This window comes from Eleutherodactylus coqui, chromosome 13 (genome assembly GCF_035609145.1).
Source record: "Eleutherodactylus coqui strain aEleCoq1 chromosome 13, aEleCoq1.hap1, whole genome shotgun sequence".
NCBI classification, from domain to species: domain Eukaryota; kingdom Metazoa; phylum Chordata; class Amphibia; order Anura; family Eleutherodactylidae; genus Eleutherodactylus; species Eleutherodactylus coqui.
This window is the reverse complement of record NC_089849.1, coordinates 119,607,797-119,623,936: the sequence shown is the minus strand read 5'-3', so window position 1 is coordinate 119,623,936 and position 16,140 is coordinate 119,607,797. Positions and strand designations below refer to the sequence as shown.

General features: G+C 49.6%; 1 protein-coding gene across 2 annotated transcripts in view; it reads left to right on the top strand.

The window, feature by feature from the left end:
- The first annotated feature begins 2,403 nt into the window (after positions 1-2,403).
- Positions 2,404-16,140, top strand: part of RPTOR (regulatory associated protein of MTOR complex 1) — a 412,277-nt gene continuing 398,540 nt past the window's right edge. For both annotated transcript variants that reach the window (XM_066587408.1, XM_066587407.1), the window contains exon 1: positions 2,404-2,639. In XM_066587408.1, the coding sequence (XP_066443505.1) occupies positions 2,487-2,639 (153 nt within the window). In that variant the 5' untranslated portion in view covers positions 2,404-2,486. The remainder of the gene's footprint in view (positions 2,640-16,140) is intronic.

Here is a 16,140-nt window from a genome sequence, read left to right as displayed (position 1 = left end):
CGTCTAAATTTTACGTGCGGAATGTAATTTTCTCACTTTCCGGTGTCATAGAAACGGGAAATTTGGCACGAGCATTTATTATGTCATAAGTAGGAAAAGCTAATGGGTCCCAACTCGATTATTCAATTCTATGCGCAAAAGAATTAGCGTCCAAATTTTACGTGCGGAATGTAATTTTCTCACTTTCTGGTGTCATAGAAACGGGAAATTTGGCACGAGCATTGATTATGTCATAAACAGGAAACGCTAATGGGTCCCAACTCGATTATTCAATTCTATGCGCAAAAGAATTAGCGTCCAAATTTTACGTACGGAATCTAATTTTCTCACTTTCCGGTGTCATAGAAACGGGAAATTTGGCACGAGCGTTGATTATGTCATAAATAGGAAAAGCTAATGGGTCCCAACTCGATTATTCAATTCTATGCGCAAAAGAATTAGCGTCCAAATTTTACGTGCGGAATGTAATTTTCTCACTTTCCGGTGTCATAGAAACGGGAAATTTGGCACGAGCATTGATTATGTCATAAATAGGAAAAGCGAATGGGTCCCAACTCCATTATTCAATTCCATGCGCAAAAGAATTAGCGTGCAAATTTTACGTGCGGAATGTAATTTTCTCACTTTCCGGTGTCATAGAAACGGGAAATTTGGCACGAGCATTTATTATGTCATAAGTAGGAAAAGCTAATGGGTCCCAACTCGATTATTCAATTCTATGCGCAAAAGAATTAGCGTCCAAATTTTACGTACGGAATCTAATTTTCTCACTTTCCGGTGTCATAGAAACGGGAAATTTGGCACGAGCGTTGATTATGTCATAAATAGGAAAAGCTAATGGGTCCCAACTCGATTATTCAATTCTATGCGCAAAAGAATTAGCGTCCAAATTTTACGTGCGGAATGTAATTTTCTCACTTTCCGGTGTCATAGAAACGGGAAATTTGGCACGAGCATTGATTATGTCATAAATAGGAAAAGCTAATGGGTCCCAACTCGATTATTCAATTCTATGCGCAAAAGAATTAGCGTCCAAATTTTACGTGCGGAATGTAATTTTCTCACTTTCCGGTGTCATAGAAACGGGAAATTTGGCACGAGCATTGATTATGTCATAAATAGGAAAAGCTAATGGGTCCCAACTCCATTATTCAATTCCATGCGCAAAAGAATTAGCGTCCAAATTTTACGTGCGGAATGTAATTTTCTCACTTTCCGGTGTCATAGAAACAGGAAATTTGGCACGAGCATTGATTATGTCATAAATAGGAAAAGCTAATGGGTCCCAACTCGATTATTCAATTCTATGCGCAAAAGAATTAGCGTCCAAATTTTACATACATAATCTAAATCTCTCACTTCCCAATGTGATAGAAATATGAAATTTGGCACGGGCATTGATTATGTTATAAATAGGAAAAGTTAATAGGTCCCAACTCGATTATTCAATTCTAGTGCAAAAGAATTGGCGTCGAAATTTTACATGCAGAATGTACTTTTTTCACTTTCCGGTGTCATAGAAGCGGGAAATTTGGCACGAGCATTGATTATGTCATAAATAGGAAAAGCTAATGGGTCCTAACTCGATTATTCAATTCTAAGCGCAAAAGAATTAGTGTCCAAATTTTATGTACGTAATCTAATTCTCTCACTTCCTGATGTCATTTTATATAAAGGAAACGTCGCATGGTTACCTCCACGTGGTGTTTCCTGGGTAACGCAGAGAACTATGCAAAATGGTGAACATATGTTTTTCCGGTATCTCTAAAGTAACCACGACTTCATAAGATTTTCCATGTGAACACCAGATAAACACCAGTACCAAATTAACTCGGGCGAAGCCGGGTATATCAGCTAGTATATATATATATATATATATATATATATATATATATATATATATATATATATATATATATATATATATATAACTCGGGCGAAGCCGGGTATATCAGATAGTATATATATATATATATATATATATATATATAAAACTCGGGCGAAGCTGGGTATATCAGCTAGTATATATATATATATATATATATATATATATATATATATATATATATCTCGGGCGAAGCCGGGTATATCAGCTAGTCTATATATATATATATATATATATATATATATATATATATATATATATATATATATATATATATATAACTCGGGCGAAGCCGGGTATATCAGCTAGTATATATATATATATAACTCGGGTGAAGCCGGGTATATCAGTTAGTTACATTTATAAAGGCCAATTGCAAAAAAAATAAAATAAAACTGACTTAAAGCAAAAGAGGCTTCTATATTCTGAGGGAGAAGTATAATGAAGATTGTGCAATCCACTCACACGTTGTTTGTCCCTCGCCGGCCGCCTTTTCCGCAGTGCATGCTGGACCCTCCCAATATGGCGGCGTCCGTATCGCTGAGCTGAGGTGTTCTCTGTGTTCGGTGTTGTGGGGGGAGGGAGTGACCGGCGCTTCGGGATGGATCTTCAGAGCCCGGTGCTTGGCCTCGGGGATGACGAGGAGACAGAACTCAGCGACTGGGGGCTGCCAGCCGCCTTCATGAAGAAGCGGCACTGCGAGAAGATTGAAGGCTGCAAGTCCCTGGCGCAGAGCTGGAGGATGAAGGACCGGGTGAGAGGGGGCTGCGGGGAGGAGAGCGGGCAGTGGGGCTGAGGGGACGCATGGGGCGCTGCATGGTGGGAGGTGTTGGGGGTCCCTCCGGTGTGTGGGTCCTGGGGACAGTATTACCGGGGGCCTCCCCAGAGGGGCTCTACATGGAGGGTTCCATATATTTGCACTTCGCTCTTCTGTTAGATACATGGCGTCTTGCCCTCCAATCAGACAGCTAGATTAAAGGGCCACTCCACTGCCTTCTTGTCTCAATTTCAAACCGCCTCCCAGATGGTCATGTGACTTCAGATTTAGGCCTGCGACCCTGCGGCTTGCTGTCAGTCATGCACAGTACATCTTTTTTGTTTATATTTCCTGGACCGTTGCTTAGCGATGATTTGTGTAACCGCAGCCCGTACGCCATGTTAATTGAATATGCTGTGGTTTTGTTTTTTTTTCCTCCGCTGGTGTAATACGCAGTTCGTATCCGCGAGTATGAGTGAAAAAGCGAAAGTACATGCTTTTCAATTCCTGTGTTTTGCAGTGGACGCCAATCGCAGATTTCACAATTAGAATCCACCCATGTGAGCCCGACCTTAATTGGGTTATGCTGCATGAAACTAGTCTGATTCTTAGTCTGTGCGATGCAGTTAATCTACCACGGAAACTGCCTGCAGTGGGGGCGCTCCTGTCACGCAGGTATAATAGAGGAGATCCCAGCTCACCTGCATTATATATATATATATATATATATATATATATATATATATATATATATATATATATATATATATATATATATATATACTAGCTAATATACCCGGCTTCGCCCGAGTTAATTTGGTACTGGTGTTTATCTGGTGTTCACACGGAAAGTCTTATGAAGTCGTGGTTACTTTAGAGATACTGAGGAAAAACATATGTTCACCATTTTGCATAGTTCTCTGCGTTACCCAGGAAACACCACGTGGAGGTAACCATGCGACGTTTCCTTCATATAAAATGACATCAGGAAGTGAGAGAATTAGATTACGTACATAAAATTTGGACACTAATTCTTTTGCGCATAGAATTGAATAATCGAGTTGGGACCCATTAACTTTTCCTATTTATGACATAATCAATGCTCGTGCCAAATTTCCCGTTTCTATGACACCGGAAAGTTAAGAAATTACATTCCGCACGTAAAATTTCGACGCCAATTCTTTTGCGCTAGAATTGAATAATCGAGTTGGGACCCAATTACTTTTCCTATTTTGAAGATAATCTATGCTCGTGCCAAAACATGTTTCTACGATATCGGGAAGTTGGAGAACTTTTGGCGAGTCAGTGAGGGCTTTCAGCTTTTTATATATATATATATAGTTATAATGTCTGATACTTATCAGCCACCACCTTGAGGTAGACACGGGTCCAGGAAGGAGTTCTGGCACTGTAGGGGGACCAGGAGGGGAGTAAGCAATACATTTTGATTACAATAGAACAAAAAAATGACACATTTCTGCTCCCGACTGGCACCTTATATCTGACAGCCACGAAACCGCCAGATGAAGGTGATGGTCCGGCGCAGAAATGTGTCGTCTTTTGTTCTATTGTAATCAGATAAATTTCTTACTCTCCTCCTGGTCCCCCTACAGTGCTCCTTCCTGGACCCATGTCGGCCATCAAGGTGGTGGCTGATGAGCATCAGACAGGGGGCTGCAGTGCGGGGAAGGGGCTGAAATACCCAAGGGAGCCCTCTGAGTGCAACGTGACAATCAGGTGGGACGGCAAGGCTAGAAAACTGTATCTGCTGGAGTGGTCCTCTTAAAAATAAAATTCTGCCGGACTGGGGGGCATCAGATGACAGCGATGCAGCTAGGGTTGCCACCCGGCCGGTGTTTTGCCTGCCAGGCCTGTTCCGGTATTTTATTATTTTTTTTACCGGCCATATTACAGGCCGGTATTTTTGAATACCAACCCCGACCGCCAATCCGACACAGAGGCTGGTATTCTCAGTGATTCCCAACCGGGGTGCCGCAGCTCCCTGCTGGTAATCACACTGGGGGGTCTAATACTTACCTACCGCTGGGATGGTAGAAGCCGTCATTAAGAGATGTCATTGAATGGCTGTGATTGGTTAACCCAGCGCCGGCTTTCATTGGCTGGCGCTGGCTAGCCAATCAGAGCGTTATCTTTGCTGGAGGCAGGGAATTCAAGCCCTGCTTCCAGAAAGAAATGCTCTGCCGACACAGAGGACATCGCGGCAGCCTGCAGGAGTGACGGGGACCCGCAAGCTCACCGCAACGTCGGCGGTAGGGGAGTATTGGTGTTAGTTTTTTTTTAAGGTGTAGTGTAGTTAGGGGTTATTTTTGTGTAAATTTCCCCCCCCCCCCTCTCAGAATTTTGGGTGGGAAGTAGGGGGTGCGTCTTACGGTATATGGGTTGGGGGGAACTATTGCTATCGTCGGTGGGGTTGGGGGGGGGGGGGGACTATTGCTATCGTTGGGGGGGGGGGGCAACTATTGCTGTCGTCGGTGGGGTCGGGGGGGGGGGGGCAACTATTGCTGTCGTCGGTGGGGTCGGGGGGGGGGGGCAACTATTGCTGTCGTCGGTGGGGTCGGGGGGGGGGGCGGCGACTATTGCTGTCGTCGGTGGGGTCGGGGGGGGGGGCGGCGACTATTGCTGTCGTCGGTGGGGTCGGGGGGGGGGGGCGGCGACTATTGCTGTCGTCGGGGGGGGGCGGCGACTATTGCTGTCGTCGGTGGGGTTGGGGGGGGGCGGCGACTATTGCTGTCGTCGGTGGGGTTGGGGGGGGCGGCGACTATTGCTGTCGTAGGCGGGGTTGGGGGGGGGCGACTATTGCTGTCGTCGGCGGGGTTGGGGGGGGGCGACTATTGCTGTCGTCGGCGGGGTTGGGGGGGGGCGACTATTGCTGTCGTCGGCGGGGTGGGGGTGGGGGCGACTATTGCTGTCGTCGGCGGGGTGGGGGGGGGGGCGACTATTGCTGTCGTCGGCGGGGTGGGGGGGGGGCGACTATTGCTGTCGTCGGCGGGGTGGGGGGGGGGGGCGACTATTGCTGTCGTCGGCGGGGTGGGGGGGGGCGACTATTGCTGTCGTCGGCGGGGTTGGGGGGGGGGGGCCACTATTGCTGTCGTCGGCGGGGTTGGGGGGGGGGGGCCACTATTGCTGTCGTCGGCGGGGTTGGGGGGGGGGGGCGACTATTGCTGTCGTCGGCGGGGTTGGGGGGGGGGCGACTATTGCTGTCGTCGGCGGGGTTGGGGGGGGGGCGACTATTGCTGTCGTCGGCGGGGTTGGGGGGGGGCGACTATTGCTGTCGTCGGCGGGGTTGGGGGGGGGCGACTATTGCTGTCGTCGGCGGGGTTGGGGGGGGGCGACTATTGCTGTCGTCGGCGGGGTTGGGGGGGGGGCGACTATTGCTGTCGTCGGCGGGGTTGGAGGGGGGGCGACTATTGCTGTCGTCGGCGGGGTTGGGGGGGGGGCGACTATTGCTGTCGTTGGGGGGGGGGGGCGACTATTGCTGTCGTCGTTGGGGGGGGGGGGGGCGACTATTGCTGTCGTCGGCGGGGGGGGGGGGGGGCGACTATTGCTGTCGTCGGCGGGGTTGGGGGGGGGGCGACTATTGCTGTCGTCGGCGGGGGGGGGGGGGCGACTATTGCTGTCGTCGGCGGGGTTGGGGGGGGGGCGACTATTGCTGTCGTCGGCGGGGTTGGGGGGGGGGCGACTATTGCTGTCGTCGGCGGGGTTGGGGGGGGGGGCGACTATTGCTGTCGTCGGCGGGGTTGGGGGGGGGGGCGACTATTGCTGTCGTCGGCGGGGTTGGGGGGGGGGGCGACTATTGCTGTCGTCGGCGGGGTTGGGGGGGGGGGCGACTATTGCTGTCGTCGGCGGGGTTGGGGGGGGGCGACTATTGCTGTCGTCGGCGGGGTTGGGGGGGGGGCGACTATTGCTGTCGTCGGCGGGGTTGGGGGGGGGGCGACTATTGCTGTCGTCGGCGGGGTTGGGGGGGGGCAACTATTGCTGGGGCGGGGCGGGGGGGGACTAGTGCTGGGGCGGGGCGGGGGGGGACTATTGCTGTCGTCGGGCGGGGGGGGGGAACTATTCACAGGGCTGGTAATGGCTAGTCTGTCCACATCGCCTTGTTTTGAATTGATAGAAATGTGAAGACTGTTTATTTTCATATTGTGCCATGTCAGTGAATGGATGGATGATTTTTGGCTTGGTCTGATGTAGAAATGTTTATTTTTCCCCCTTGAGTATTTGGTTTGTACGGTTCCCTGTTGAACCCACTAAAGAGTGGGGAAATGCATTGAAACCATGTTTAATTATTTCTTTCTAAGTCTCTTACTTTGTGATTAATTACTTTCAATGGGTATAAATATTAACATTGCCCAGTGTTTTCCAGACTGGGTTCTCTGTAGGCATTAGGTTGCATCATTAATGCGATGGATGCTCTTGGTTTGATTTATAGCCCAATTTTCTTTTCGAGTCTCTGAATTTCAAACAGTTATTACTGACTTGAGAGTCCCTTGTCCCTCTTTTTATATACCGTATATACCGGCGTATAAGACGACTTTTGAACCCCGAAAAATCTGCTCTGCAGTCGGGGGTCGTCTTATGCGCCGGTAATACAAAAAAAAAAAAGTGTAAAAAAAAAAGTTTTTTTTACTCACCTCCCACGGCGTCCTGTCGCGCTCCGGCAGGCTGTCGCTCGCTCCTCGTCCCCGCCGCAGCATAGCTTTCTGAATGCGGGGCTTGAAATCCCCGCTTCCAGAAAGCTAAGACACACGCCGGCAGCCATGACAGCATTGAATGGCTGTGATTGGCTAAAGCACACGTGGCTTCAGCCAATCACACTATTCAATGACATCATTGAATGGCTGTGATTGGCTGAAGGCGCACGTGTTAGCAATCACACCCATTCAATGATGTCATTGAATAGTGTGATTGGCTGAAGCCACGTGTGCTTTAGCCAATCACAGCCATTCAATGATGTCATGGCTGCCGGCGTGTGTATTAGCTTTCTGGAAGCGGGGATTTCAAGCCCCACATTCAGAAAGCTATGCTGCGGCGGGGACGAGGAGCGAGCGACAGCCTGCCGGAGCGAGCGACATCCTGCCGGAGCGCGACAGGACGCCGGGGGAGGTGAGTAATAAATTTTTTTTTTTTTTCTCCACTGAATACCGGCATATAAGGTGACAGTTGGGGGGTCGTCTTATACGCCCCGTCGCCTTATACGCCGGTATATACGTAGTATTTTACCTCCCCTGGTTATTTACCCAGTTACTAGGGCAGGCTGACTAGGTGGCGCTCTGACTAGCTATATTAATGTGTTTGTTTTTTTTTTTTAAACTTGATTAAAAGTTTTAGTACTTTGTCAAGGACACATTTTTTCAGAAGTTTGATATTTTAGTCCTTACTAGAGATGAGCGAGCACCAAAATGCTCGGGTGCTCGTTACTCGGGACGAAAATTTCGCGATGCTGGAGGGTTCGTTTCGAATAACGAACCCCATTGAAGTCAATGGGCGACCCGAGCATTTTTGTATATCGCCGATGCTCGCTAAGGTTTCCATTTGTAAAAATCTGGGCAATTCAAGAAAGTGATGGGAACGACACAGAAACGGATAGGGCAGGCGAGGGGCTACATGTTGGGCTGCATCTCAAGTTCCCAGGTCCCACTATTAAGCCACAATAGCAGCAAGAGTGCCCCCCCCTCCCAACAATTTTTACTTCTGAAAAGCCCTCATTAGCAATGCATACCTTAGCTAAGCACCACACTACCTCCAACAAAGCACAATCACTGCCTGCATGACACTCCGCTGCCACTTCTCCTGGGTTACATGCTGCCCAACCCCCCCCCCCAAACGACCCGGTGTCCACAGCGCACACCAAAGTGTCCCTGCGCAGCCTTCAGCTGCCCTCATGCCACACCACCTTCATGTCTATTTATAAGTGCATCTGCCATGAGGAGGAACCGCAGGCACACACTGCACAGGGTTGGCATGGCTAGGCAGCGACCCTCTTTAAAAGGGGCGGGGCGATAGCCCACAATGCTGTACAGAAGCAATGAGAAATCCAATCCTGTGCCACCTCCATCAGGAGCTACACACGTGGGCATAGCAATGGGGAACCTATGTGCCACACACTATTCATTCTGTCAAGGTGTCTGCATGCCCCAGTCAGACCGGGGTTTTTTATAAATAGTCACAGGCAGGTACAACTTCGCAATGGGAATTCCGTGTGCACCCACAGCATGGGTGGCTCCCTGGAACCCACCGGCTGTACATAAATAAATCCCATTGCAGTGCCCATCACAGCTGAGGTAATGTCATGTTAAATGCAGGTTGGCTTCGGCCCACACTGCATGCCCCAGTCAGACTGGGGTTCTTTAGAAGTGGACACATGCAGTTACAACTCCGTGTGGACCGACAGCATGGGTGGGTGCCAGGAAGCCACCGGCGGTACATAAATATATCCCATTGCATTGCCCTGCACAGCTGAGGTAACGTCAGATAAAATACAGGTGGGCTTCGGCCCACACTACATGCCCCAGTCAGACCGGGGTTTTTAATACATAGACACAGGCAGGTACAACTCCCTAATGTGATGTCCGTGTGGACCGACAGCATGGGTGGCTGCCTGGAACCCACTGGCGGTACAAAAATATATCCCATTGCAGTGCCCTGGACAGCAGAGCTAACGTCTGATTAAATACAGGTAGGCTTTGGCCCAAACTGCATGCCCCAGTCAGGCTCGAGTTTTTTATACAGGCATGTACATCTCCCTAATGGGAAGTCCATGTGGACCGACAGCATGGGTGGGTCCCAGGAAGCCACCGGCGGTACATAAATATATCCCATTACAGTGCCCAGCACAGCTGATGTAACGTCAGCTTTAATGCAGGTGGGCAAAAAATTAATTGGATTACACTGTAGGCGAGGGCCCCAAAAAATTGGTGTACCAACAGTACTAATGTACCTCAGAAAAATTGCCCATGCCCAACCAAGAGGGCAGGTGAAACCCATTAATCGCTTTGGTTAATGTGGCTTAATTTGTAACTAGGCCTGGAGGCAGCCCAGTTAAAATAAAAAAATTGGTTCAGGTGCAAGTTTCAACGCTTTAATGAGCATTGAAATGTATAAAAATTGTTTACAAAAATTATATGAGTGAGCCTTGTGGGCCTAAGAAAAATTGCCCGTTCGGCGTGATTACGTCAGGTTTCAGGAGGAGGAGCAGGAGGAGGAGGATGAATATAATACACAGATTGATGAAGCAGAAATGTCCCCGTTTTTGATGGTGATAGAGAACGATGCTTCCATCCGCGGGTGCAGCCCACGTATTGCTTAGGTATCGCTGCTGTCCGCTGGTGGAGAACAGAAGTCTGGGGAAATCCAGGCTTTGTTCATCTTGATGAGTGTAAGCCTGTCGGTTGACAGGCGGGTACGCTTATCTGTGATGATTCCCCCAGCCGCACTAAACACCCTCTCCGACAAGACGCTAGCCGCAGGACAAGCAAGCACCTCCAGGGCATACAGCGCGAGTTCAGGCCACGTGTCCAGCTTCGACACCCAGTAGTTGTAGGGGGCAGAGGCGTCACGGAGGATGGTCGTGCGATCGGCTACGTACTCCCTCACCATCCTTTTACAGTGCTCCCGCCGACTCAGCGGTGACAGTCTTGCTGGGGAGCCAGAAAGCTGTCAAAGGCCTTAGAGAGTGTTCCCCTGCCTGTGCTGTACATGCTGCCTGATCTCCGCGCCTCCCCTGCTACCTGGCCCTCGGAACTGCGCCTTCGGCCACTAGCGCTGTCGAATGGGAATTTTACCATCAGTTTGTCCGCCAGGGTCCTGTGGTATAGCATCACTCTCGAACCCCTTTCCTCTTCGGGTATGAGAGTGGATAGGTTCTCCTTATACCGTGGGTCGAGCAGTGTGTACACCCAGTAATCCGTAGTGGCCAGAATGCGTGTAACGCGAGGGTCATGAGAAAGGCATCCTCGCGTTACACGGTACCAGGGTACCTGTACGCAACACATGGCTGTCCTCACTAGGAAGATCACTTTCAGGATCCTCCTCCTCCGGCCATACACGCGGAAAGGATGACAGGCAAGCAGCATGGTTACCCTCAGCAGTGGGCCTAGCTGTCTCTTCCCCCTCCCCCTCATCCTCCTCAGGCTCCTCCTCCTCCTCAACGTGCTGAGATATAGACAGGAGGGTGCTCTGACTATCCAGCGACATATTGTCTTCCCCCGCCTCTGTTTCCGAGCGCAAAGCGTCTGCCTTTATGCTTTGCAGGGAACTTCTCAAGAGGCATAGCAGAGGAATGGTGACGCTAATGATTGCAGCATCCCCGCTCAGCATCTGGGTAGACTCCTCAAAGTTTCGAAGGACCTGGCAGATGTCTGCCAACCAGGCCCACTCTTCTGTAAAGAATTGAGGAGGCTGACTCCCACTGCGCCGCCCATGTTGGAGTTGGTATTCCACTATAGCTCTACGCTGCTCATAGAGCCTGGCCAACATGTGGAGCGTAGAGTTCCACCGTGTGGGCACGTTGCACAGCAGTCGGTGCACTGGCAGATTAAACTGATGTTGCAGGGTGCGCAGGGTGGCAGCGTCCGTGTGGGACTTGGGGAAATGTGCGCAGAGCCGGCGCACCTTTCCGAGCAGGTCTGACAAGCGTGGGTAGCTTTTCAGAAAGCGCTGAACCCCAAATTAAAGACGTGGGCCAGGCATGGCACGTGTGTGAGGCTGCAGAGCCGCCACCAGGTTACAGCCGTTGTCACACACGACCATGCCCGGTTGGAGGCTCAGCAGCGCAAGCCAGCGGTCGGTCGGTCTGCTCTGTCAGACCCTGCAGCAGTTCGTGGGCTGTGTGCCTCTTCTCTCCTAAGCTGAGTAGTTTCAGCACGGCCTGCTGACGCTTGCCCACCGCTGTGCTGTCGTGCCGTGCGACACCGACTGCTGGCGACGTGTTGCTGCTGACACATCTTGATTGCGAGACAGAGGTTGCGTAGGAGGAGGAGGAGGAGGAGGGTGGTTTAGTGGAGGAAGCATACACCGCCGCAGATACCACCACCGAGCTGGGGCCCGCAATTCTGGGGGTGGGTACGACGTGAGCGGTCCCCGGCTCTGACTTTGTCCCAGCCTCCACTAAATTCACCCAATGTGCCGTCAGGGAGATATAGTGGCCCTGCCCGCCTGTGCTTGTCCACCTGTCCTTTGTAAAGTGGACCTTGGCAGTAACCGTGTTGGTGAGGGCGCGTACAATGTTGCGGGAGACGTGGTCGTGCAGGGCTGGGACGGCACATCGGGAAAAGTAGTGGCGACTGGGAACTGAGTAGCGCGGGGCCGCCGCCGCCATCGTACCTTTTGAAAGCCTCCGTTTCCACAAGCCTATACGGCAGCATCTCCAGGCTGATCAATTTGGCTATGTGCACGTTTAACGCTTGAGCGTGCAGGTGCGTGGCGGCGTACTTGCGCTTGCGCTCCAACACTTGCGCTAGCGACGGCTGGACGGTGCGCTGAGAGACATTGGTGGATGGGGCCGAGCACATCGGAGGTGAGGGTGTGGGTGCAGGCCAGGAGACGGTAGTGCCTGTGTCCTGAGAGGGGGGTTGGATCTCAGTGGCAGGTTGGGGCACAGGGGGAGAGGCAGTGGTGCAAACCGGAGGCGGTGAACGGTCTTCGTCCCACCTTGTGGGGTGCTTGGCCATCATATGTCTGCGCATGCTGGTGGTGGTGAGGCTTGTGGTGGTGGCTCCCCGGCTGATCTTGGCGTGACAAAGGTTGCACACCACTGTTCGTCGGTCGTCTGCACTCTCAGTGAAAAACTGCCAGACCTTTGAGCACCTCTGCCTCTGCAGGGTGGCATGGCGCGTGGGGGCGCTTTGGGAAACAGTTGGTGGATTATTCGGTCTGGCCCTGCCTCTACCCCTGGCCACCGCACTGCTCTTCCAACCTGCCCTGCTGCTGCACTTGCCTCCCCCTCTGAAGACCTGTCCTCAGTAGGCGTAGCAAACCAGGTGGGGTCAGTCACCTCATCGTCCTGCTGCTCTTCCTCCGAATCCTCTGTGCGCTCCTCCCTCGGACTTATTGCAATTACTACTACCTGAGTGATAGACAACTGTGTCTCATCGTCATCGTCCTTTTTTCTCCCCTGTCCTCCTGCACACAGGACCTCCGACACATTCTATACATCTTTGGAATCGTGTCACCCCTAGGCATCCTGTTGTCCTATCCAGCCGAACTGACGAAGGGGTTCTTCCCCGAAACGCGTATTCCATTGCTGGTTTTTAATTTCTGAAAAAATAATGAAAAAGAAGTGCTTTCACCATCACACATTGGACTTTGATCTACATCTTCTAGTAGCTTAGAGTGTTGCGCCTCCATACCAGTTCTTTTCACATTCTTTTCGCTACACTTACGCCCACACTGGTGGAGCGTCATCTGGTTGGCAGCACCTCCACCATTCAAAATACTCAATCATTGAAAACTCTTTGTACTCCATAAATATTCCACTACCCTCACTGGGTCTTGCTCCACCCTCCTTTTTCATTTCTTTTACTCACATTTTCTAATAAAGGTCTACCGCGTGGACCCATTAATTTTGAGATGAATGTGGGGACGCCAGAAACGTGCCTCTCTCCTAATCCCGCAGCAGTCGGCTGCGATACACCTGGATCAGGAGCTCGGCCTGTGCCCACACCCTGACTTCCTGGCGTCCTCACCCGCGTCCACGTCCTCTAGGCCTACCCCTACCCCTCAGCATGCTGTATTACCAGTAGTGCAGAAACAGAACGCTGTAGTTAAATGTGCCGCTTATTGGCCTGTGGTTGGAGGCTGACTTCGCTTACGGAACGCACAGCAGAGCCAGGAAAGAATTTTGCGCAAGCCTGCTGTAACACTTAGCTGGCTGCGTATGAATTAGGACTACTACCTCCAGCACAGACGCAGTACAGTGAGGACGGTCATAGGCAACCCAAATAGAAACTTTTTCCCAAATTTTTTTGGAAAAGCCCACTGCCCATATAGACAGTATATCTTTCACTGTCCCTGCCTCACCACTACTGGCCCTGGACTATGTAAAATTACTGCAGACTGTTTCCCTCTGGACAGGATGACAGCGGTGATATAACGGCCACCGCAGAGCCAGGAAAGAATTTTGCGCAAGCCTGCTGTAACACTTAGCTAGCTGCGTATTAATTAGGACTACTATCCCCAGCAGAGACGCAGTACACTCAGGACGGTCACAGGCAGCCCAAATAGAATGTTTTTTCCCAAATTTTTTTGGAAAAGCCCACTGCTTATATAGACAGTATACGTCTTTCACCTTTTTCACTGTCCCTGCCTCAGCACTACTGGCCCTATACTATGTAAAATTACTGCAGACTGAGGACGCAATGCTCTGCACGGCCGATATACAAAAAAAAAAAAAAAGTGCAACACTGCAAAAAGCAGCCTCAACAGTACTGCACATGGTCAGATGTGGCCCTAAGATTGACCGTTGGGGTTCTTGAAGCCTAAAATAACTCCTAACCCTCTCCCTATAGCAGCTCCGGCATCAGCAGCACTTTCCCTGAGCTATGTCAGAATGCATCTGTGGCGAGCCGCGGGAGGGGCCGATTTATATACTCGGGTGACACCTGATCTCGCCAGCCACTCACTGCAGGGGGGTGGTATAGGGCTTGAACGTCACAGGATGAAGTTGTAATGCCTTCCCTGTCTTTCTATTGGCCAGAAAAGCGCGCTAACGTCTCAGAGATGAAAGTGAAAGTAACTCGAACATCGCGTGGTGCTCGCCTCTAGTAACGAGCATCTCGAACATGCTAATACTCGAACGAGTATGTTCGCTCATCTCTAGTCCTTACCCTTGAGGTTTTTCAGTGTGTGTTTCAAACTCCCCTTGATTAGTTTGATTTTATGTATTTATTTTTAATCGTCTACATAAAGGGTTGATAAACTCTTCAAAAACTTGAGATGGGTATAGATAGATAATGTGTGTAAAGCTCTGTTCACATCTGCACTTGGACAGTTTGGGGGGGAGGGGGTTCCATTGCCGCTGATGGTAAGAGTGCTGCAGCATTCAGTACAATTCTGTCCATCAAAAAGGCGAAAACCTTGATGATTCCATTACAAGTTAATAGGTTTGTCTTTAGCAGTTTTTATTTGTTGCACAAGACATGAGTTATGAAGGCATTAGTTTGAACATATCCTTAGCCTACTGATAAACATTAGGTAGTTCTCAACACCTTTTTCTGCTAATATGCTATACATGTATCTGGGCAATCCGTCACTCACAATTGTCTGCCGTCAGGTGACTTAACCCCTTCCCGCTCCAGGACGTACATTTACGTCCTGGAGCGTCGGGGTATTATGCAGAGAGGTCGTAGGGCCTCATCGGCTGTTTATTACAGCTGATACCCGCTGGCAATAGCCGGCTATTAACACTCAATTTTGACAGCGGCATTAAAATCTCCCGATGTTCAGGGGTCCCGCACGGCGCCCCCGCGGTGAAAGCGTGGAAGCCGGGGGCCTTTTGAAAAGCCCCAGGGCTGCCTTAGCAGACTGCCTATCAAGCCATCCCCGTGGGGTGGCTTGATAGACTGCCTGTCAAATAGCAGTATGACGTAATGCTATAGCATTACATCATACTGCAGGAGCGATCAAAACATCGCTGCTTGTAGTCCCCCAGGGGGACTTTAAAGTAAAGTAAAAAAAAATCAATAAAGTTTTATTAATTGTGAAAAAAAAAAAGTTATAAGTTTAAATCACCCCCCTTTTGCCATATCTATTATTAAAAAATCTAAATCATAAAATAAAAATGCATATTTGGTATCGCCGCATCTGCAAAAGTCCGACCTATCAAAGTAACGCATCATTTTTCCCGCACGGTGAACGTCGTCCGAAAAAAAAAAAATAATAATAAAGCACGCCAGAAATTCACTTTTTCAGTTACCCTGTTTCCCAGAAAAAATGCAATAAAAAGCAATCAAAAAGTCGTATGTTTTCCGGTACTAACGGTAACTACAGGACATCCCGCAAAAAATGAGCCCTTGTTCAACTACATCGACGGAAAAATAGTTATTGCGCGTACAAAATGATTGCAGTTATAGTAAAAAAATAAAAAAAAACCTATACAAGTTTGGTATCGTAGTAATCGTACCGACCCATAGAATAAAGTTATGTTGTTTTTGTTGCAGTTTGTGTGCCGTAGAAACAAGACGCACTGAAAGATGGTGGAATGTAGTTTTTATTTTACTCCACTTATAATTTTTTAAAAGTTTTTCAGTACATTATATGGTACTTTAAATAGCACCATTAAAAACTACAACTTGTCCCGCAAAAGACAAGCCCTCATACAGCAACGTCGATGGATAAATAAAGGAGTTATGATTTTTTTTATTTAAAGGGGGGAAGGAAAAAACGAAAAGGGGGGGCAAAAAAAAAGGGCCGAGTCATTAAGGGGTTAAGGCCCATTTAGACAACGATTATTGCTCAAAAGCAGTCTTTTGTTAAGCTGTGGTGC